The 24199-nt window shown below is 48.0% G+C and overlaps 1 protein-coding gene across 1 annotated transcript in view; it reads left to right on the forward strand.

The window, feature by feature from the left end:
• The window catches only part of TRPC7 (transient receptor potential cation channel subfamily C member 7), a 142388-nt gene extending 121437 nt beyond the window's left edge, over positions 1-20951 (forward strand). The window contains exons 8-12 of the mRNA XM_040241561.1: positions 2223-2418; positions 10982-11203; positions 11836-11916; positions 18738-18813; positions 20782-20951. Coding sequence (XP_040097495.1) covers positions 2223-2418; positions 10982-11203; positions 11836-11916; positions 18738-18813; positions 20782-20951 — 745 coding nt within the window. The remainder of the gene's footprint in view (positions 1-2222; positions 2419-10981; positions 11204-11835; positions 11917-18737; positions 18814-20781) is intronic.
• The last annotated feature ends 3248 nt before the right edge of the window (positions 20952-24199 follow it).

The following is a 24199-nucleotide window of genomic DNA, read 5'->3' on the forward strand; positions in this document are numbered from 1 at the left end:
ACACATACTGCTTAGTGGGCAATCTCTTCCTCCTCCAGATTAATAACATAGAATGCCTAAGTGAAGGTACCGGGGTAAATCACAGCTTAGTAACAAAAGTCACAGCAAGAAGCAAATGAGAACAAAACTCATGCCAAATCTAGGCCATTTTCCCAATCAAAATGCAGAAGGTTTTCCCCAGATGTGTTCCAGAATGGCCTGCTTCATTTATGACAGCCAGAGGTTAGTGGGGTTAAGAAAGGGAAAGTGAATTTCTGTAAAGTGTCTCTCAGTTAAACGTATCATCCATTTCTTCAGTTGTTCTCGGTAAGTGCGTTACCCTGGACCAGCACCTGTCTGCCCAGCCCCCCTCCCTTGGAGAACGTGTTCTCTGGTTTCCACCAGACGCTGTTAGGCAGGGACCAAGTGTCAGAGAAATCACATCCTACCGTCTCCTTCCAGTTTTGATTTGTGGCTCATTCGGTGGTTTTAGGTTCTCTCTGCCAAGGTTCCCTTCCACAAGGGTGACCACTGAAAGACTGCTTCTTAATGGAAGGCAACACCTGTCCGAATCGTGCCCACACACTGAACAGCATCTTTTTCACAGAAAACGGATGCTGCATCTCATGTGCGGAGAAGTGGCATCAGGTGCTGGGGCTCTAACATATCCCTCCATATCCAGTCATTACTGATGAACCCCTAAACTCCTTCTTACTAAAACCAAGTTAAATATTTCAAACTCACCGATTTCGAAGAAACCAGAAACAGATAATGGCAACAAAAACTCAGTTTAGTGCTCAGGCTTCAGACTCTGGGATTCACAGGGAATGAGCAAACAGCTGGCTAGACACACAAACACGTACACGCACACACCCAGCCACACACACACTCTCTCTCTCTCTTTCACACACAAACATACACACACACAGGAGAGCTGAAAATTCATGCAAATCAGTGTTGGATTTTTAGCCCAAGTGACGAATACTAGTATTCTTGTACATCTTGTCAAATAAATACCAATCCTCTAAAAAAATGCTGTTTTTTTTTCCCCAAGACCTAGCTAATCCTGGCCATTTGTGGGTGAGTGCTAAAAGTCTGAAATGTTAAAGAGAAAAAAGAAAGTGCTTTCTCATAATAGTACCCAAAATCTGGATGCAAACTAAAATACCTGTACTTAACCCTTCAGGTACCACACACATGCATTCTGTAAAGCACCCAACCAAAACCCAGCTTTTAAATTGAATTATGTGTCACAAACCTGATATAGGGTCAGAGCCACAAAGTATAGACTATGAAATAGTCTATACTATTCATATAGAATAGTACTCTACTATTGAACCCTACTTCTAAAACCAAGGTATTTTGGTACCTTGATCATCTCAGAAGCATCAAAGAGCAGTGTCCTAAAAGCCAGCTCTCCCCTGGGCTGCCCTCACAGCACGAGCAGCCTCTCAAGTTGCAGGGGGAAGTTTAGGCCGTTACCTGGTGAATTTATTGATCAATATGGACACACCAGACTCATCACTCTCATTCCTGAAAACTCATCCCCAGATTAGAGCACCCAATATATGAGGTCGGCCTCACTACCCAGAGCCAGGGTGGAGGTAAACCTTAGTGGTTTGAAGGACCTACTTTTGAAAATCTCAGGAGTGCCTGGATTCATACCCACACTTGCCAGCTGAGTGCTCCTGGGAAAGGCAGGGAAAGCTCTTAGCATCACTCCTTCCACCTGTCAAATGGAGGTAATAAGCCAGCCCGTTGCAGAGGTGGTCACGGGGCTTAAGTGCACTGCCCTGTGACGATGACCAGCAAGCCCCAGTCACCAGTGACGCTGGCTCCATTCACAAACACCATCCTCTTTCCTTCCCTGTGGGGCTGGATAGTTTGAGAAGAGACACTCAAGAGGCTATTGAAGGAAGAGTGTGCTTTCTGAGGTAATAACCTACAAGGACAAACATTTGCCCTGGCAGTTAATTTTAAATGTTAAAGTAATTGCAACAAGATAAGAACTGCTGCTGTGGCCAAGAGTCCCAATAAAAGGATTGAATGGGAAGAGCCTGCCCTACTGTGTTCTTTCCAGTTTTCTTAGGGACCTTAATATCTCATGGTTTCAGAATCCAGGCACCAGCGAGCTGCCCCAGCCCCACTCCAGAATAACCACTGATGTCCATGTGGTGGCAGTTCTCCGGTGAGAGTTGCCGGTTGATGCAAACTGCCTAAGAGGACTGTCTGTTTCCTTCTAGGGTTGAAGAAAGCTTCAAAACCTTATTTTGGTCCATCTTTGGCTTGTCTGAAGTGATCTCGGTGGTGCTGAAATATGACCACAAATTCATCGAGAACATCGGCTATGTTCTCTACGGCGTTTATAACGTCACCATGGTGGTCGTGCTGCTCAATATGCTAATAGCCATGATCAACAACTCGTATCAGGAAATTGAGGTAAGACCAGTTAATTGAAAACGTTCTTTCTCCCTGAGTTTAACCTGCATCCCTGTTTGAGGGATGATGAGGGTAATGATGTTAGAAGCCCATGTGTTATTAAATGTGAATCCAGAGCAAACAACAGGCATTCTTCCTGGATTGCTCCAAGAAGCACCCCCAGTCAACCAGCCACAAGGCATGGCTCACTACATCTGCAACGGCCCAGCGAGGGCAGAGTCGGTCTCATGAATCTTTCCTCTTTTACACGCACCCCCTCAGGAGAGCATGTAGGTGACCCATGGCAAATTGGAATGACTATTTCTACCCACATTCACTTCTGCCTCTCCTATATTATTTATTAAGTACCTACTGTATGCTGAGCCTGTGCTTGGCACTGGTGATACAGAGATGACCAAGACACAATCTCTGCCCTTGAAGAGGTTTTCACTCAGTACAGTGAGGAAAAACAGGTACAGCAACCACATGTGACAGTGCAGTAGGGGCAGTGCACCCAGAGAAGTCCTGGCAGGTGCAGGAGGGGCAGGGCAGAGACAGTGAGGGGCTGTGTGGGGAGGAAGCTTGCAGAGGCCATTCAAAGACTGGTTTTGCTAGACAGACAAAGGCATCGAGAGTATATCGGGAGGCAATTTATCAAAATCTAAAATGCATGAACCGTGAGCTATTGATTGCAGCCTTGTTTGGAACAGCAAGAAATGAAAAACAAACTGAGCATTAATAGGAATCTAGTTAAATAAATTACGATGCGTCTGAACCATGGAAACCTGTGCAGCTTTTAAAAAGGATGAGGACGTTCGCTATATTCTGATGTAGAAAGACCTCCAATTAAAATGGTAAGCAGAAAAAAATCAAACTTCAGAACAATATATATATTGAACTGTCTTTATGTGGAGAGAAAGAAGAATGAAAACATATTCCTTTTTGATTGTACAATCATTTGAAAAAGAAAAATAACCTGAAAGGGTACACAGGAAGGGGTGTACTGTTGAGATGTGGGGGTTGGAGGACAGAATAGCTATAAACGCTTTTTCTTTAAACCCTTTCCTGCTTAAAATCATATCACTCTGTACCTATTAGAAGTTAAATGAATAAAATCAACATTAAAACAAAATAAAATGCACTGATGCTTTTGATACAACAATTCCATGCAGAAATATGATTTTACATAGATGTTCATTAAAAGAAAACTTTGGAAATAGCCCATCAACATGTTTAAATAAACTGAGATAGCACAGACATTCAGTTCAGTTCAGTCGCTCAGTTGTGTCCAACTCTTTGCGACCCCATGAATCGCAGCACGCCAGGCCTCCCTGTCCATCACCAACTCCTGGAGTTCACTCAGACTCACATCCATCGAGTCAGTGATGCCATCAAGCCATCTCATCCTCTGTCATCCCCTTCTCCTCCTGCCCCCAATCCCTCCCAGCATCAGAGTCTTTTCCAATGAGTCAACTCTTCACATCAGGTGGCCAAAGTACTGGAGTTTCAGCTTCAACATCATTCCTTCCAAAGAAATCCCAGGGCTGATCTCCTTCAGAATGGACTGGTTGGATCTCTTTGCAGTCCAAGGGACTCTCAAGAGTCTTCTCCAACACCACAGTTCAAAAGCATCAATTCTTTGGCGCTTAGCCTTCTTCACAGTCCAACTCTCACATCCATACATGACCACAGGAAAAACCATAGCCTTGACTAGACGGACCTTACTCGGCAAAGTAATGTCTCTGCTTTTGAATATACTAGCTAGGTTGGTCATAACTTTTCTTCCAAGGAGTAAGCGTCTTTTAATTTCATGGCTGCAATCACCATCTGCAGTGATTTTGGAGCCCCCCAAAATAAAGTCTGTCACTGTTTCCACTGTTTCCCTATCTATTTCCCATGAAGTGATGGGACCGGATGCCATGATCTTTGTTTTCTGAATGTTGAGCTTTAAGCCAACTTTTTCACTCTCCACTTTCACTTTCATCAAGAGGCTTTTTAGTTCCTCTTCACTTTCTGCCATAAAGGTGGTGTCATCTGCATATCTGAGGTTATTGATATTTCTCCCAGCAATCTTGATTCCAGCTTGTGCTTCTTCCAGCCCAGCATTTCTCATGATGTACCCTGCATATAAGTTAAATAAGCAGGGTGACAATATACAGCCTTGACGAACTCCTTTTCCTATTTGAAACCAGTCTGTTGTTCCATGTCCAGTTCTAATTGTTGCTTCCTGACCTGCATACAGATTTCTCAAGAGGCAGGTCAGGTGGTCTGGTATTCCCATCTCTTTCAGAATTTTCCACAGTTTATTGTGATCCACACAGTCAAAGGCTTTGGCATAGTCAAAAAAGCAGAAATAGATGTTTTTCTGGAACTCTCTTGCTTTTTCCATGATCCAGCAGATGTTGGCAATTTGATCTCTGGTTCCTCTGCCTTTTCTAAAACCAGCTTGAACATCAGGGAGTTCACGGTTCACATATTGCTGAAGCCTGGCTTGGAGAATTTTAAGCATCACTTTACTGCGTGTGAGATGAGTGCAATTATGCAGTAGTTTGAACATTGTTTGGCATTGCCTTTCTTTGGGATGGGAATGAAAACTGACCTTTTCCAGTCCTGTGGCCACTGCTGAGTTTTCCCAATTTGCTAGCATATTGAGTGCAGCACTTTCACAGCATCATCTTTCAGGATTTGAAATAACTCAACTGGAATTCCATCACCTCCACTAGCTTTGTTCGTAGTGATGCTTTCTAAGGCCCACTTGACTTCACATTCCAGGATATCTGGCTCTAGATGAGTGATCACACCATCGTGATTATCTGGGTCATGAAGATCTTTTTTGTACAGTTCTTCTGTGTATTCTCGCCACCTCTTCTTAATATCTTCTGCTTCTGTTGGGTCCATACCATTTCTGTCCTTTATCGAGCCCATCTTTGCATGAAATGTTCCCTTAGTATCTCTAATTTTCTTGAAGAGATCTCTAGTCTTTCCCATTCTGTTGTTTTTCTCTATTTCTTTGCATTGATCACTAAAGAAGGCTTTCTTATCTCTTCTTGCTATTCTTTGGAACTCTGCATTCAGATGCTTATATCTTTCCTTTTCTCCTTTGTTTTTCGCCTCTCTTCTTTTCACAGCTATTTGTAAGGCCTCCCCAGACAGCCATTTTGCTTTTTTGCATTTCTTTTCCATGGGGATGTTCTTGATCCCTGTCTCCTGTACAGTGTCACAAACCTCATTCTATAGTTCATCAGGCACTCTAGCTATCAGGTCTAGGCCCTTAAATCTATTTCTCACTTCCACTGTATAATCATAAGGAATTTGATTTAGGTCATACCTGAATGGTCTAGTGGTTTTCCCTACTTTCTTCAATTTAAGTCTGAATTTGGTAACAAGGAGTTCATGATCTGAGCCACAGTCAGCTCCCGGTCTTGTTTTTGTTGACTGTATAGAGCTTCTCCATCTTTGGCTGCAAAGAATATAATCAGTCTGATTTCGGTGTTGACCATCTGGTGATGTCCATGTGTAGAGTCTTCTCTTGTGTTGGAAGAGGGTGTTTGCTATGACCAGTGCATTTTCTTGGCAAAACTCTATTAGTCTTTGCCCTGCTTCATTCTGCATTCCAAGGCCAAATTTGCCTGTTACTCCAGGTGTTTCTTAACTTCCTACGTTTGCATTCCAGTCCCCTATAATGAAAAGGACATCTTTTTTGGGTGTTAGTTCTAGAAGGTCTTGTAGGTCTTCATAGAACTGTTCGACTTCAGCTTCTTCAGTATTACTGGTTGGGGCATAGACTTGGATTAGTGTGATATTGAATGGTTTGCCTTGGAAATGAACAGAGATCATTCTGTCGTTTTTGAGATTGCATCCAAGTACTGCATTTCAGACTCTTTTGTTGACCATGATGGCTATTCCATTTCTTCTGAGGAATTCCTGCCCACAGTAGAAGATATAAGGGTCATCTGTGTTAAATTCACCCATTCCAGTCCATTTTAGTTTGCTGATTCCTAGAATGTTGACGTTCACTCTTGCCATCTCTTGTTTGACCAATTCCAATTTGCCTTGATTCATGGACCTGACATTCCAGGTTCCTATGCAATATTGCTCTTTACAGCATCAGACCTTGCTTCTGTCACCAGTCACATCCACAACTGAGTATTGTTTTTGCTTTGGCTCCATTCCTTCATTCTTTCTGGAGTTATTTCTCCACTGATCTCCAGTAGCGTGTTGGGCACCTACTGACCTGGGGAGTTCCTCTTTCAGTATCCTATCATTTTGCCTTTTCATACTGTTCATGGGGTTCTCAAGGCAAGAATACTGAAGTGGCTTGCCATTCCCTTCTCCAGTGGACCACATTCTGTCAGACCTCTCCACCATGACCCACCCATCTTGGGTTGCCCCACAGGCATGGCTTAGTTTCATTGAGTTAGACAAGGCTGTGGTCCTAGTATGATTAGATTGACTAGTTTTCTGTGAGTATGGTTTCAGTGTGTCTGCCCTCTGATGCCCTCTTGCAACACCTACCATCTTACTTGGGTTTCTCTTACCTTGGGCCTTAAAACACTGTTTATAAACAATAAGGCTTTTTTTGTGTGCTGACAGAGCAAATCTCTATGATATTGTGAAATGAAAAAAACGCAAGCTATAGAAAAATATCCTTGGGCAAATCTCATGTACATAATAATACAAATGTGCCTATGCAGAAAGCAAAGGTAGGAAATGGTACCCTCTGAGGATGGGAGTGAAACAAGAAAAGAGTTTTGAAAGGGGACTTTCACATTTGCTTGGTATACCCCAGTACTTAAATCTCTTATAAGAAACAATTATTCGTGTATAGAAAATAATTGTCATGGATTAGTTTGCTAGGGCTCCCACAACAAAATATCACAGACTGGGTGGCTTAAATAACACAGTTATTCCCTCATAGCCCTGGAGACTAGAAAGTCAAGGTCAAGCTCCTGGCTCGGTTTCTTCTGAGGCCTCTCTCTTCGGCTTTCAGATGACTGCATTTCTGCTACGCCCTCTCAGGGCCTTTCCTCCATGTGTCTTTTCTACTTATGATGACACCAGTCATGTTTGATTGGGACGCCACCCTTAAAGCCTCATTTAACCTTAATTACCTCTTTAAAGACTCTCTTTCCAAATACAACCACATTCTAATATACTGGTGCTTAGGGCTTCAACATATGGATTTTGGGGGGAAGCTTTGGTCCATAAAACTTCTCCAAAAAACAATATTCTATACAGTAGGAACAGCATGTACGAAGACAGAGAGGGGTCAAACAATGTGGTATATACTTGGCACTAGGCTTCTCAGGTGGCACAGTGGTAAAGAATCTGCCTGTCAATGTAGGAGACGCAAGAGATGCGGGTTCGATCCTGGAGTCGGGAAGATCCCCTGGAGTAGGAAATAGCAACCCACTCCAGTATTCTTGCCTGGGAAATCCCATGGACAGAAGAGCCTGGTGAGCTACGGTCCTTGGGGTTGCAGAGAGGCAGACATGACTGAGAATGCCTGTAATACTTGGCTCTGCACTCAAGAGGGTAGACTGAACAAGGGAAAAAGACAAGAGGAGAGAGGAAGAGGTGAACCTGCGTGAACCTTCATCTTAGCCCCCAGCTCTAACACCCCAGCCATGTACAGGAAAAGGCAGCACTGTATCAGCAGACAAACAACATATATATATAAGTGTTTTACGTACTTGGTTACCTGTGTGGATAATGAGCCGTTGCTAATGAACCTTCTTGGGCCCCAGGTTCCCCACGTGTCAGAGACCCCAGATGGTGCCTGACATACGTGGGTGTCTAGAGCACTCACCCCCGGTTTCTGCCCCATCCTATGGAGCACATCGTGTGTTGGTCCAAATGAATGTGGCGTGGGAAGTCACGTGACGGCATGAGCAATACCCACTAGTTTGGGACAGGCTTGAGCAAGCCCATGGCTTGTGATGTCAAGTTACCCACCACAGGGTGGTGCCAAGAGACAGAGAGAGCGGACTGCGACCCCTCCCTTTGGGCACTGGGCTTCTCCTCGTGGGGTGGGAGCGCACAGTCCCCACCGGCTCACTGCTGACTCCTGTACAAGGACCCTGAGGACTGCTGCCAGGATGTGCCTGGTGTGTTCATGGTTGCACTGAACTTTGGTGAAGTAAATCCCTGTAGATATGTAAATCCCCGCAGGAGAACACTCTTGAACATCTACATCTGAATCCACAGACGCTCGCTCCTGCCTCTGAGCCTGCTTCCGCCCCCGCCACAGCCCTCCAGTGGGCAGACACGCCTTCTCCCCCTGAGCAGCCCTCCCCACATCCCTGGGCCCCCTGCCTTCCCCTCCTCAGGAGCAGCCCTCCCCGCCTGCATCCTCACCCTCTCTTTCTCTGTCTAATCCTTCCTGTCAGCATCTAAATGCATCTCTTGATCTTGAAAATAAAATGAGTAACTACAAACAACCCTCCCTCCACCCCGCTTTGCAGCTCTCACCCTCTCTGTCTCCTGCTCTTTATTGCCCACAAAGAGCTGTTTACGCTTCTCGCTGCCTCTCCGCTGATTAACTGCTACTCTTCTCCACCCCAGTGCACCCACACTTGACCTGGTTGAGAACTCCTCACCATTTGGATCTCAGCATAAACACTAGCCTTTGGGGCAGCCCTCCCTGACCCCCAAGGGCAGAACCCCACCCCCAGCACCTCCTCCAGCTGTGAGCCCAGATCTAGAAACAAAGAGCTGATGAGTTAACATACTCCTGTCACTGGCCAGGCTCTGCGTCCCAGGAGATCATGTCTGCCAAACCCAGTGCCTCCCTAGCATGGACCAGGCATACAGTAGGCGAACTGTACGTCAGCACATAGTAGGAGGTTGGCTGAGTGACTGAAGGTTGAACACCAGGCACTGGGTTAAGCTATGGAGATGCAAATAATATTTACTGAGAGTTTACCAAGTATTAATATCGTACATTGTTTTTCATGCATTAACTTCTTTCATTCCCACAACAGCCTGTGAAGTAGGTGTTACTGTCCTCATTTCATAGATGAGGAAACTGAGGCCCAGAGCAGTTAAGTCTCCTGCTATGGTGACCCAGCTAGTGAGGAACAGAGGCAGGATTTGAACCCAGGCAGGCTTGGGAGCCTGTGCTCCCACCACCACATCACCGTTCCTCTCAGGTCGGGAGTCCCGCCTACACCTCTCTGTTGTATGGCAGAGATCAGAAACGACTCTGCCCTCACAGAGCTTCCGGTCTAAAAGGCCTGCAGAGCATGTCCCCATAGACCAGGCCAGGTGCTGATGGGGTCTCAGCAAAAGCAGACAAATTGGTCAAGCTCTCTGGTGGTGACCTTATGCCAGCAGCCTCAGGTGGGACCCGGCTGGGCTCACAGCCCCTTGAAGTGAAGCCAGTGCCTTGAGGAGAGAAACCCACTGCTCACAGAACACGTAATCAATGCCAACCCCAGGGCCATGGGAGGCCAGCAGTGTGATCACCATGAGCAGAGGAGGAAGCCCAAGGCCACTACCTACATCACACAGCTGGGAACAGTCCAGTTGATTCCAAACCCCTGGCCTCAGACTGCCCTCTTAGGACAGGGGCCCACGGAGCCTAGCCACCTATAGAGAACACAGCCCTGCTACCTCTCAGGGGGCCCACTTGGCATTCTGGCATTGACACCAAGTCCGAAGTAACAGATCTGGGCTTTAAGTGTACTGCCACCACCAGGGAAGAACAGACTGCCTCTTGCCAGCTACATTCAGGTTTGCTCACTTGAATTGCATATGCTAGCTGTTGTTGTTCAATTGCTAAGTCATGTCTGACTCTTCGTGACCCCATGGACTACTGCACGCCAGGCCTCCCTGTCCCTCACTATATCCTGGAGTCTGCCCAAGTTCAAGTCCATTGAAGCAGTGATGCCATCCAACCATCTCATCCTCTGTCGTCCCCTTCTCCTTTCACCTTCAATCTTTCCCAGCTTCAAGGTCTTTTCCAATGAGTTAGCTCTTTGCATCAAGTGGCCAAAGTATTGGAGGTTCAGCTGCAGCATCAGTTCTTCCAATGAGTATTCAGGGTTGGTTTCCATTAGGATTGACTGGTTTGATCTCCTTGCTGTCCGGAGGACTCTCAAGAGTCTTCTCCAGCACCATAGTTCAAAAGCATCAATTCTTTGGGTCTCTAGACTTAAATGCTAGACTCTTAACATTGTTGGCAGCACTCGAATCCACTTTCTAGTAGGAAATACATGGTAGTATCTAATATGGTAGCCACGAAACCACATGTACTAATCACTCAAATGTGGCCAGTCCAAACTGAGATGTGCTGTGAGTATAGACCACATGCCAATTTTGAAGACTTGGTATGCAAAGAAAATGTAAACTATCTTATGAATCATTTCTATAATGATAACATGCTGAAATGATAGCATTTTGGGTCTACTGCGTTCAGTAAAATACATCACTGAAGTTAATTTCACTCGTTTCATTTTACTTTTCATAATATGGCTCCTAGAACATTTAAATGCCCCTCAGGGCCCACCTCTGTGGCTGGTGGGATGAGTCTGCTGGAGGGCGTGGCCTCTGACGATGTGCTGCTGTCTTCCTCGCCCTGCAGGAGGATGCAGACGTGGAGTGGAAGTTTGCCCGAGCGAAGCTCTGGCTGTCTTACTTTGATGAAGGAAGAACTCTACCTGCTCCTTTTAATCTAGTGCCAAGTCCTAAATCATTTTATTATCTCATAATGAGAATCAAGATGTGCCTCATAAAACTCTGCAAATCTAAGGCCAAAAGCTGTGAAAATGACCTTGAAATGGGCATGCTGAATTCTAAATTCAGGGTAGGTAGAACGGGACTTAAGGGGCTGGAGGGGCAGCAGATGCGGGAGAGGGGAGCTGTGTGTCTTTGGTTCATAGGATGCCTCTGAAACCAGGCAAATCAGGAGCTCTGAGGAGGGACCCCGTGCTTTTCAGAATCAGTTGCCACTTCAGCACAGCTGCAGTACCAGCAGGGGCCGCTAACCGGCCTTAGTGCCCCCCTTCCTGTTGGACTGAGCTGGGACCCCACGGAGGGACTCCTTAGTGGACTCAAAAGCAGATAGCTCTCCCCAGGAAGTAGCTGGATTGTACTTTGGGATGCCTGGGAAGGGAGGCTCCCCGTCCATTATCTCCCCCTCCTGGAGATCCTCAATTATTAGCATATTAAAAATCTCTGGGCAATCACTCTAGCTGAGTGCTTTCCAAACAAAGCTGACCAAACAGTAATTCTGTAACCCACTGACAACCTGCAGAGCCAGAGTCCCCAGGAAACATGTTCCAGGAAGCCAAGCCACGGTGGGTACAGAGACCTCCTGAGGGCCCACACTGTAGAGGTAGCCCCCATGCAGGTGCTATTCTTACCGTGTAGGTATGTATTAAGTATTATGTAATATGTGTCACATACTATGTATTTTGTTTTTTTGCTTTTTCCCAGAAGACTCGATACCAGGCTGGCATGAGGAATTCTGAAAATCTGACAGCAAATAACACTTACAGCAAGCCCACCAGATACCAGGTAACCACCCCTTTCCCACGTATAGGCAGAAGTGGACTCCGTTAAGACACCAATATAGTCACAGGGCTGTGTCATTCCCCCTAGAACACAGCTTCATTCCTTCCTGCAGCCAACATTTATTTATATGCCAGGCACTGTATTGCTTCCTGGGGTTACAGACAAGGTTCCTATCTTAGTGGCACTTCCAGACCTAGAGGGAGAGACACTATGGATCAGTAAACATGCAATTAAATACGTAACTTCAAATTGATCAAAGTGCCAAGATGAAAAAAACTCAGGTGCAAAAATGGAGAAAACCAGGGAGCCCCTGCCTCTATATGGTTATCAGAAGTTGCGTCTTTAAGGAGAGGACAGCTAGCTAAGACCTCCTAGATGAGAAGGAGGCAACCACATGAGGCCTTTCAGGCAGAGGAAAAGTGTAAGGCGGGAGGGGAGATGCCTGGGAGGTCCAGAGCTGCTGGAGCTCAATGAGCAGTGGGGGAGGGGAAGGTGATGAGGTCAGAATTCAAATCAGGACCACCGAAGCAAGGTCAGGGTGTGGATTTTACTCTGAGGTATCTAGGAAGGCAGTGGGAGGAGGTTAACTTGAGGGAGGGAGAAGATGATACAATTTTACTTATGCTTTAAGAAAACTACCTGTCTGCTGTAATGAGACTAGACCAGTGCAGACAAGAGTGGAAGCAGGGAGACCAGGGAGGAAGATATGGGACAGGTGACTTGAAATGCGAGAAGGGTGATGGAGAAAAGCTGACTGACTCTCTATACATTTTGGATGTATTGCCAAAGGAAAATGATGCAGACCAACAGGAATGGGGTAGGGAGAGGCAGGCACCCGGGGTGGCTCCCAGGTGGGTATCAATGTCTTCAGTAGGCACTTGACCTTAGACTGCCAGCCTGCACACGGCCGTTATAAAAATTAGGAGGTCTTTTATGCTTGCAGATCTTACTTTGCTTTAGAAATTAATGCAGTCTCTGTATCAGTTTGAATCAGTCAGTGATAAATGGTCACTACAGGTTATTGATTATAAAAGTGCAGGCCATCCTCCTCCTGCTTTCCTGCCCCCGATGACCAGCAGTTTTATCCACGCTGGCCGTTTCCTATCAGATGTAAATCTGACGCCGTCCTGAGTGTTCCTTGGGGCCAAGGTGATATGTCCCTGCTGCCAGCATCCCCGAGGGGGCCATTACAGACTCAGCATCTTCCAGACCCAGGTCTCTAATTGAATCTCCATCCGTATTTCAGAAGCTAACTCTGCAGTTAGAAGGAGTTAAGTGTACAATTAAGAAATGGCTCATCCCTCATAGTACTTATAGTTTTATCGGATGACATGGGCTAAAAAGTTGGCAAAGGGCAAATCTTGTATTGATTTAATTGTGCGCTAAATTGGCCCTGCCCAGTGCGATCAGCTTTGAGTTTATTTTATAGGACAAATCCTTCAGTCAGGGGAAGGATTTATATTTCTTTGCTTCTTAGAGAGAAGTAGAGATTATCTGTGCCACGGAAAAGATAGAAAACCGTAATGGATTAGGGCCAGATGTCTCCTGAGTTTTGAGCACAATCAGCAGCTGCAATCAGGGAAGACAGCCGCTGTGGTCAACGTCCTACAGCCAGATGAATCCTTTGTGAAGGAGAACGTGCTCCACAGTGGTCTCGAGCAATCCCTATTCTGTCTTCCATCATTACTGGCCGAGTCCGTGCAACCTTGACTCCCCTAGAGCTTCCTGCTGTGATTATGCGGATTAGCCGGTTTGCAGCTTCAGGCTGACAGTCTGGGAAAGTAGGCCCACCCTGTATCTTTCGAATCCACCAAGAAAAGCCTGGGGCAACTTACTCAGATCGTTGTCACCCAAAAGAAGACAGAGAAACTGGGAGACAGAAAAACTGGGCCCGTGGGTATCAGAGGGAGTGGGTGGAGGGGACAGCAGATGGAGCAGAGACCATCTTGCTTTTGTACATTGGCACTTTGCTCAGCCCTTTAAGGTCAAGTCTGGGCATCTTCCTGAGCCAACATCTGCTTAAATAGGAGTAAACCTTGAGCCAGCACAGATGGACAGCTGGGAGCAGACTAGACACGAGGGTATGTATGATTTCACACATGCCTGTGAGAGAGGCAGGACCTGTAACCCCACTGAACACACAAGGGAACTCAGTCACCTGGTGGGTTGAAGTGAGATCTGTCTGCGCCACGCCACACAGCCCGGGCAAGAGCCCCTTAGTCTTCTTTGTAGAGTCACACCCAGGCCTCCCTGGAACCTGCCCTGTCTGTGTCTGACAGTCCCGGGGAAGAGGTCTATCTGATCCTGGGGGAAGGAAGCGAGGAACAGAAGGCACTTCTGCTATCACAGGGCAGCAACCATCGCAGAAGGAAGGATTTGGGGAGGGGTCTAAAAATGGCTCAGCCTTTTCCTTGAGCCCACTGGTGGCCTTCCATGATGCACTGCTTTCCTCCCAAAGCATCTTTCAAAAGGGCTAAGAAATGGTGAGACCCCCAGTTCACTCCCTCTTTCTCACCATGCAGGCTGCACCCAGAGTCCCCTTTGCACGGAGCACATATGCCGTCAGCCTCTCACTGTCGAGGTGCTGAGACATTCTGCAGCAATCCCAATAAGATGAAAGCCCTATTGTTGATGTGCATGTTGTTAAGCTCCTTTCCCTTTTGTCTCTAGTAGATCTGCTTGGTTGCTCAAACTTAGCACTTGTTGTTCAGTCGCTCAGTCAAGTCCGACTCTTTGCGACCCCATGGACTGCAGCACACCAGGCTTCCCTGTCCTTCACCATCTCCCAGAGCTTGCTCAAACTCATGTCCATTGAATCAGTGATGCCAACCAACCATCTCATCCTCTGCCGTCCCCTTCTCCTTCTGCATTCAGTCTTTCCCAGCATCAGGATCTTTTCAAATGAGTCAGTTCTTTGCATCAGGAGGCCAAAGTACTGGAGCTTCAGCTTCAGCATCAGTCCTTCTAATGAACAGTCAGGATTGATTTCCTTTAGGATTGACCAGTTTGATCTCCTTTCAGTCCAAGATGTTGGGTGTTTAAGCTTCTCATCACCTCAGCTTTTCAGGTTCTCCGTTATAAGAGAAGACAGTTCCTCTAGATTTCCAGGGAATTATTTTTCACAAAATTGGTTCTTTGCTTTTGTAATTTTTTTTCCTAATCTGGGTTCTGTGGACATGAGCCCAAACAATGGAACAAAACCATGATGCCAGCAAAATGGCCAAAGTGTGTTTCCTATCATTGCTACATGTGACCTGATCAACATGTGTCCCCTTGTTGGGGTATGTACAGACTTCATATCCTCACTCTCTGAGGATGCATCTCCTTCAGGGGCAAAGCAAATAAACCATGTCCCAACCAAACCGAAAAATCCAGGCACAGCCCATCACTGAAATAATTCTTTATTATGTAACCCCTTCCCCTGAAACCCAGTGGGCATGCTCCTTCTTGCCTTCTTGATGACCTTTTCTGCAGAGATCCAAGCCAACAGGTTAGATAGCTTGCCAATGCTGATTTCTTGTCTCCTGGGGTCTCCTAAACCCCAGTTTAACACATGACCTGTCCTGCGATCCATTTTGTCCACTCTCTTCCCAATGTTCGTCAACTCCTCTGCTGCTGGGCGGCAGCATTACCTCTCTCTGGCTGCTGCTGGGTGACACCTTCTGCGCACATGTCCTCTTCCTTGATCCTGTCCTCAGCTTCCCTGGCTGCACAGAGCGGTCCCTCCCACTCCCTGGACACCAGCAGCGGCCAGAGGCCACCTGGCTCTCAGACTCTGGGCCGGAGAACTGTGGGGCTCCCACCCTGGACGTGGGCCTCGATGCCACCACCATTCTTATCTACTAGGTACCTCAGTATTAGTTATTTTGCCTGAGTAAGATCGCTACATACAGTCATCTCCAGTCCTTGCTAAATGCATCAGGGCAGAGCAGGTCAAGCTGGCATCGACAGGGACATGTTAGTGTGGGGAAGGTTTATTATCTCTGCGAAATGAAAACTCCATGGAAGGTAAGCAGGAGGGAGCAGAAACTCATGAGAAAGGACCATGCTTTTCCCCCACATAGTGAAGGAGGGGAGGCTTCTGATGTCCATCTTTTCTGCAGACAGAGACCCTCTGTAGCAGCCAAGTTAAAAAGAACTTTGGGCATTTTCCTAACCATTTCAGACTTCCTGGGAATGAGACTCCTACAGATCCCAGTTGTCTAACATGCATATGCCACAGGGGAGGCTAGGTCCTCATCAGGGCATGAAGTCTCTAAGCACCTGAAAGGCAGTCACACTGTCGTCCCTGAAGGTGCCTGTCACTCCTGGAGTGAACTGGGCAGCAGAAGAAGGTAAAGGGTCTGGGCATGTCTGCCTTGCTCATGTAATTCTGCTTCCATGTTAAACCTCTAACATCCTCGTCTGTAATGAGAGGCTTAGAAGCAAACCCTTGCTGTTCTCCCCTCGGAGAGATCAGGTCTGCCAGGGTTCATGCGTGGGCCATGGGCATTCAGGACGATGCTTTACCAGTCACTCTCTTCTGCGGGATAGCAATCCATTCTCTGAAAACTAGCTGAGGCCTCTTCTTGCTCAAAAGATTCTGTGCCTTGTTAAAGGATAAACTGGTACCTAGAAGTGGTCCAAACCCCCTGTGACCACTGGGAGCCCGTTTCCTGCATCTCTTCTCTGAATCCATTATGCACTTAGTCTTTTCCTGAAGCTTGAACAAAGCCCCAGCTTGAGTTTCCATTTTGGTAAATCCCAGGTCTGCCACTTCCCAGCTGTATGAGCCTGAAGAAGTCACCTCCCTCTCTGAGCCTCGTGACCTCCTCTGTACAAAGAGATGACAACTTCCATCTCCTCTGGTTTCTGGGAGGGTTCCATGAGGTCATTTTGTCAAAGAGGCCAACACAGCTTCAGGACTATAGGAAGACTCAAAACATTTGTATTTATAATAAATACATACTATGAAATTTTTAAATGATCAGTTTAATCACATTGCATGAGACACAGTGAGCACAGGAAGGCAGGAGGGGTGGTTACCGTTGTAGCTGTGAACGCGTTCTACTCAGCCACGTCCCAGAAAAGGGAGCTCTTCACTTCCATCTCTGGCTCATAATTTTACATTGTAAATATATAGTCTCTTTAACTGACAGATTCAGAAATGGAAGAGTCTCGAGTTCTTGAGGTTTTTTTCTTTAAAATGACAACAAACTTTATGGATAGATCCCCTGGTCTTGCGTAAGCCTGAAAGTCTGCAGTAGAATATTTCCAAATTCCTTATTCAGTACGAGTGTTAGATACTTGGGTATCTGGTTTGTTGGTTTTTATCCCCCCATGAGAACTTGGCTCAGGACAAAGTTTATTTTGTTTCTGTTGCTCCAATTCAAAGTGAAAAGAGCATCACTGACTCCCACTAAAGGCATAGATTCTTAAAACTCAGGTAACCTGCCTCATTGACTACAAGAGTGTCAGTGAGCGATCTGGCATTGCAGTTTAACCACCATCAGGACAAGACCCAGGCCTTCCAGAGAAGGAGCAGCGTGAAGGCAACTCACCACTTAACTGTGCATCCTGAAATTAGAGGCTGACTCAAACCACAGAGCCCAGCAGACCTCCAGTGGGGGCTAGGAAGGGCCTCCATGAACTCTCAGAGCTCAGTGTGAACAGCCTTTCCTGGGGTCAAGTGAACTATGGGGTCACAGCTGGAGACGCCCCCTTGCAAGGTCACTACCGTTACAGGCCCTGTGGCACCACCAGTTGGTGATAATACTAATGCGTTCAACCCTCCAGCTCTCTGCATCCTGGAAGCTCACTTCTCTTATACTTGCAAGAAGCTTTTTCCTGAGCCCATGTAGTCAGAGAGGACTTTAACCACCTGCTTGACCTCACACAGCAAAGCTGAGGACAGAATTCAGGGCCCTTCAACCTAGCAAATGGCAGTTCTGTCCCCTCGATCCTCAGGGTGAGCAGGTGAGCAGAAGGGATACTGAGGAGCTGGGAATCCCCGTCTGCGGTGCTGCTAGGCTCCTACAGATTCAGATGGGTCGGCCACAAGGATATTTTTAAATCCTGCAATTTCGCAGTAACCCAGGAGCGACTAGCTGGCAGAATCCAAAGTTCACCTCCTGCGGTCTCTCTTACACTTGGCTCTATTCTTGGTGGCTCTTCAGCATTTGTTCCTGCCTCCTGTGCTGAAAGGATCTGGTATCTGCATAATAAGTAGGACCTCCAGTGTGACTCCACAGTGCTGGGCGGGTGGTGAGATTTCAGGGAAGCCGGATCTTGGCAAAACCTCCCAAGGCTCGGCTGTATCTCTCTCTGCCTCTGGTAGGAATTTTCCAAAGTACAGTGGAGGGTCCTCCGTGCCTGTTCCTGACTGTGGGCTCAGTGGACCTCTTCTGCATAGCAGCTCCATGGGAGACAGTTTACCTGGACTGGCCTGCTAGGACTTTCTTACTCCCCCAGTTTGCATCGATTGTTGAAATCAGGCCCAGAGAAGAGGGTGTGGTGGGCTAAAGTCACAAGGGGTACGGAAAAGTCAGGCTGAGGACCCTCAAACAGTGCACATGGATCTCAGGTGTTTCTGTCTCTCTTTGTGGCTGGACCTCCTGCCACTGCGAGTATCCCATTCTTACATCCTGGCTCAGGTGCTACTGAATCCAGAGAGACTAGAACCTCCCCATTAGGCAGGTCACTTCTCAAGAACAAGGCATCAGACAAGGGAGGGTCCCCCAACTCTGCCGGGCACTCTGCCAGAGGGAGAAGTCACGCCTACAGGATGCAAGCTGCTTCTGTGCTTGGCTGGGCTGGTTTGATCCCTCCCTGTGTTCATGTTTCAGAAAATCATGAAACGGCTCATAAAACGATATGTCCTGAAGGCCCAGGTGGACAGAGAAAATGATGAAGTCAATGAAGGTAAGCAACTGGATCTGCTTCCTGGAGGGCAGAAGCCAGACGTGGTCTCACCGGGCCTGCAAAGTGGTATCAGGGCTCAGTGGAAATGAGTGGAAACTGGCAGGGCTCAGTCCCCGGCCGGAGACCCCGGAGAGCCTCACTGGAGGTGTTGGCAGAATGCAAGGGACACAGTTGCAGGACCAGCTTCTCTGTCCCCTGGCTGGTCGTCAGCTGGGGCTGCCCTTAGCTCTGACCACAGAGCCCTCCACCTCAGCACCAGCACCAGGACACAGAACCCTGCTCACAGAATGGTTCTGCCTCCCCAGTCACTACTGACACGAGTTGCCTCCTATCCCTTGAGCTCAGGACGGCCCTGCGCGCCTCATGCCCAGAGCACACAGCCAGCCAACCGTAGACAGCCCCTGTTCTGGCTGGCTCCATCCTAGCTCACATCCTGGCTCTCAGAAGCTACCAACCAGCAGTTTCCCAAAGAATTCCTTCCACCCCCTCAGAAGTGCTTGCTATAAAAGCAAGTCCAGAACCCACCTCCTCCCCAGACCTAATAAATCAGCATGGCCTGCGGGTCTGCGTGCGATACAATACCAGGCATTCTTGTACCAGGCATTCATTCTGACGCACACTGAAGTTTGCCAACTACATTATTTTCACTGTTTGGGTTATTCTCCAGTCTATTTTAAGCAGCTCTTAAGTGAAAAGTGAATTACTATACATCAGGTAATTAATCTTCATGAGACACCTGGGACAAATATTTGCTACCTTCCAAGAGTGAAGGTACCAAGTCTTTCCCTCACCAGTGTCCCAGGAGCCTCTGGAAGGAGCCTAGTCATGTAGTGACCCTCTGCTTCATCCTGGGACATCACTGTGCAGCCTCAAGATCAGCAATGACCAAACGACCCCTGGGCTGACACTGTCTAAGAGTTGAGTAGCAGCCCATCTGCCCACCCTACTGTTGGGTCTTAAATATAACACAGCTGGGTACCATGGCAGCCAGCACTCTGAAGTGTGATGTGATTGATAGGAATGTAACTGATTATAGAATGTGGGGCTGTGCAGGTTTCATGCCATGGGAATCACAGCATGAAACTAGGGCTTAGTGAAGCCCCCAGGAAAACAAGAGATGTATGTCTTTGTCAAAACTGGCCAGACTATAGCTTTAAGACTTCTGCATCTTCTGTGTGTCAGGGATACTTGGAAAACAGGTTTGGTTAAAGTGTCCCCCAGCAGTGGACTCCCACTTGAGCCAAGAGTCGAGTCCAGTATCTTCCAAACCAGGCAAGAACCTTTCGACCCCACTTTGTGGTTAATAAGAAGGTTCCCACAGCCCAGGCCCGTGTGCACTTTTAACCACGTGGCTCACTGTGGAAATGAGTGAAAAACCCCACCTGGTGGTCCCTTGCCATAGAAGGAGGAGGCGGCAGGCCTGCCGTGGTGCACCAGTGAGGCACGCTGCTTGCATGGTCTGGGCAGACCCTGCTCCTGTGAGGCTGCCTGACTCCATAGTCATGTCCACTGATCAGTTGAGCTGATCCCCTCAGGTGCCTAGGAGTTCCTCTTCCTTGCAAATGATGACAAAACAAAACATGAAGCATGATGAGAAAGAAATGTTAAAATTAACAAGGGTGCTGCTCAGAGTCTTAAAATCTGCCTTTAATGGCTCCAAGACCAGCGTTCTATCATGATAAAATGGGTGCAAGCAGTTCAACCTGATCTTGATTCCTCTGTCCACCTCAAACCCTTCAGGGAGAGCTTGACCAGGAATGGGAGGAGAAGGGTCTTCAGCAGACGAATGTGTCCTTTAGTGGGAGGAACTGGGTGGGATTTAGGTCAAAACAGACTTCCAATCCCCTCACCTCCCCCCTGCTGGATCGGTAGCCTGACATTATGCTGGAAGAAGGCATGCCTCAAATGCTTCTAGGGTGAGCCCCTTCTTCAGGCTCATACTCACCGAAATCTCCTCTGTCCTTGCAGGCGAACTGAAGGAAATCAAACAAGATATCTCCAGCCTGCGCTACGAGCTCCTTGAAGAGAAATCTCAAGCTACTGGAGAGCTGGCCGACCTCATCCAACAGCTCAGTGAGAAGTTTGGGAAGAACTTAAACAAAGATCACCTGCGGGTGAACAAGGGCAAAGACATTTAGCAGCCTGCACCCATCGGCACCTGTGACTTCTACCAGCATTCCAAGGCCAGGCGGGATGCCCTGGCCGCCAGCCCCAGTGGGAAGGGGTCCTGGCCCACTCCTCTAGGACTCTGAGGGGACCCACTGGCTCCGTCCTGACCAGCCTTGCTGGCATCTGCAGCCCAGTGTCCTGCCTGGACCCAGAATGACTGTGAATCTAGGCTGTTGGGTGAGAAACTCGAACACAGGAGGAAGGGAGGAAGTGGCCCCCTGGCACGTGGGGACACCTTCGGTCCAGTCATAGGGCCATATGTCCCAGTGGCCAGCGCAGGAAAAGGCCATCTCGGATGCACACTCGTGCCCTCCCACCGCACACAGACCGCTGTGCTGTCTGCGTGCAGGAAGACAAACCACCTCACCCCACACACCCCTGCTCACTCCCTCCCTGCCACCCACACACCCAGAAGAACCGGGCGGTGACCTGTGATCTATTCTTAAGTGCCAGATGAGAACACAGATAGCCTATTAGCAAAATAGTTCTATTTGTTTATATTAAAAAAGGTTTAAAAATCCTAAATCAAAAATTGTACTGTCGGTAGCACTGTTCAGAGAGCAACAACAAAATCCAAATGATGTATTTTTACCTTTATGAAAATTATCTTGTATTTACTATTTTTACCTGAAATGGAAAGAAATAAAATTACCTCATAATAGCCCGGGGAGACTCTGGATGCACTGCCCTCCCCGTTGTCTGGTGTCCTCTCTGGAGGTGGCCCTGGGCGTCAACAGAGCAGGGCTGCCCTCAGAGGAGAATGAGCAGGTGAGAGGGAGGCAATCCCAGGGGAGTCGTGCAGCCAGGAACCCCCACCTCCAAGCATCTCTTCCTGCCCCCAGACCTAGTGACCCCCAAGGTCGCCAAGGTCAGGAAGGAGACAAAGGAAATGACAAGGAAAGTGAAACAATTTCCCCCCACCTCACTTCTCACCCTTTTCCCTTGAGTGGCAGGGGAGGGGAGTTGGGAGAAAGGAGCCCAGATCTTTCTAAAGGGGCCTGAAGTGTGAGTAGAGACAGCAGCCACCAGAGGGCGCCCCGGTCCTGAGCGATGCCCAGTCTGAGCTGGCTGGAGAAGATGCCGCTGGGCGGGAAGGATCACTTACTAATAACACGCAGCTGGCTGTATCGAGTGAGCACTTGCTGTGTACCAAGCACTGTGCTGAGGACTCTGCAGGCATCCGTCCACTGAACCCTCACAACAACCCTATGAAGAGGAAGAGGATCAAGGTCTCAAATTCAGATGCCTTGCAGATACCCAGGGCGTGTGTATACATGTGTGACTATGAATGTTTCCTGTATGTATACATATGAGAGGCTTGTGTTGTGATATGCAGTATATCTTCAGAGATAAATTGTTTACTTAATCCTGCTCTAAGAACAATGCAGACCAAATGGGGTGATAGACAGAACTGAAATAGTTCCAGCATTGAGGTATCAGGGAGAGGCCGTGACAACCCAGACAGCCACAGTCTGCCTCGAGTGGGTGTGGTCACCCAGCCCAGCCAATTGTTGCCATAAGGAATAACAGGCCCAGTTTTGCTAAATCGTCCCCATTTCTAAGGGGCGGGGGGGACAAAGGTTACATTTGTTGGGCCTTGGCAGCCAACATGGGTGACTAGAGAAGCTGTCCTGAAATGTGACCCCAACCCAGGCCTTCCAGGCAAGAAAATCCTCAGCAAGAAGGATACACAGGCACCCGACAGGGACCAGGGTTATCTGCGTGTGCTGGGGACCTTACAGACATAAACTCTGCTCCAGGAGTTTTTCACCTGGGGGCCATGTGAGGTCCATGAATGGATTTCAAAGAGCCTGCCAGTCCTGAAGTTCCCACCAAATCAGGAGCTTGTCTTCGTGATGTGTGTCGTTATGGAGGGAATACCTGCAGTTTTTCTCAAATGCTCATCCCTGGCCCTCAAAGCCTGTAGATGAGGACTGAATCCCTTCAGTAGAATTTCCCAAGTCTCCAGACAAGTACCAAGGATGGGGTGTGTGTGTGTCCAGTGGAGGATACAAAAATTACTCTTCCCACAAAGCACATCAGCCTCCCAACCCCGGGGACAAATGACCAACAATTTCAGGGACGATGTCCTTTCAGATACTGCACATATTGACTTCAAAATGCTAATCAACATTTTAAGATGCATTATGCAATTTCCCTATCTGCCTTCTACCAGCAACAGCCGGCAACCCCATTTTCAAATCCTGGGATGCCCTTTTCCTATCAAACCTAAGTCGCCAATGTGCCCCTTCGGGAGATAAAAGGAAAACAAGTCCCACTGAGTAATTGAAAGCTGGGAAGGAAAACTAGCAGCACCTGTTAGGCTTTGGCTGCCACGTCTGGGGTTGATGGTAGTCCAGGAATGGACCTGTGGCTGCCAGGGGAGAGGATTCAACGGACCCAATGGATTCATGGGGTGGGGGGCGGGCCACCTCTTTCATGGAAGACTGTTGGAGAGGCCTGGGAACTGAGGGCTGTGGAGCCGTCAACCTGGAGCAGACGTGAAGTGATTTTCCAGGCACCGACAACTTCTCTCACTTTCCCCCAGTTCCTTGGCTCCTATGGAGTTAGCCAGACAGAAAAAGTGGTTCTGGAAATGCGAAACAGGAGGCAGAGGAATGGAGTCTGGGGAGGGCACAGGGACGGAGAGGAGGAGGAAGAGCCAAGAGCCCCTAGACTCACTCTTAAAAGTGCCCGGCCCGTCCCCTTGCAGCCCGCTGCGCTTCTGTCATTTGTGACTTAGACTTCTGTGACTTCAGTGTATGCTTGTAACCTGAGCATGTGGGGCTCCGGAGATGCAGCCCTGTCGAGGTTTCCGGGAAACCAGTGGTTAAGCAGCAAGTTCTCCAGCGACTTGTCACCATCTGATGGTTCCTAGTAGGACGTGACAGATCCTAGTAACATTTCCTGGGCAAAAACCCCCAATTAGTGTCCAAAGCTATTCCTGAAGGACAAGAGCTCACACACTTGAGAAAGCACAGCCGGCCCCCTCTGCCCATCACAGAGCATCTGCCCCCGTCCCACTGAGGCCCGGGAGCTGAAAAAGTGGCCAGTGCAGCTCAAGCCTGGGGAGACTCCCGAACACGGGTATGACTCTGCAGAAGCTGCTCCCAGCAGCCTCGGGCTTGGGGAGCCCCTGACAAGACACATTCAGGTGTGCTTGCCTGGGGGAGGCTGAGACACCTCATCCCACTCGGTGTCTGGTTAAAAATAAGCA

This window comes from Oryx dammah, unplaced genomic scaffold, assembly GCF_014754425.2.
Source record: "Oryx dammah isolate SB20612 unplaced genomic scaffold, SCBI_Odam_1.1 HiC_scaffold_5, whole genome shotgun sequence".
NCBI lineage: Eukaryota > Metazoa > Chordata > Mammalia > Artiodactyla > Bovidae > Oryx > Oryx dammah.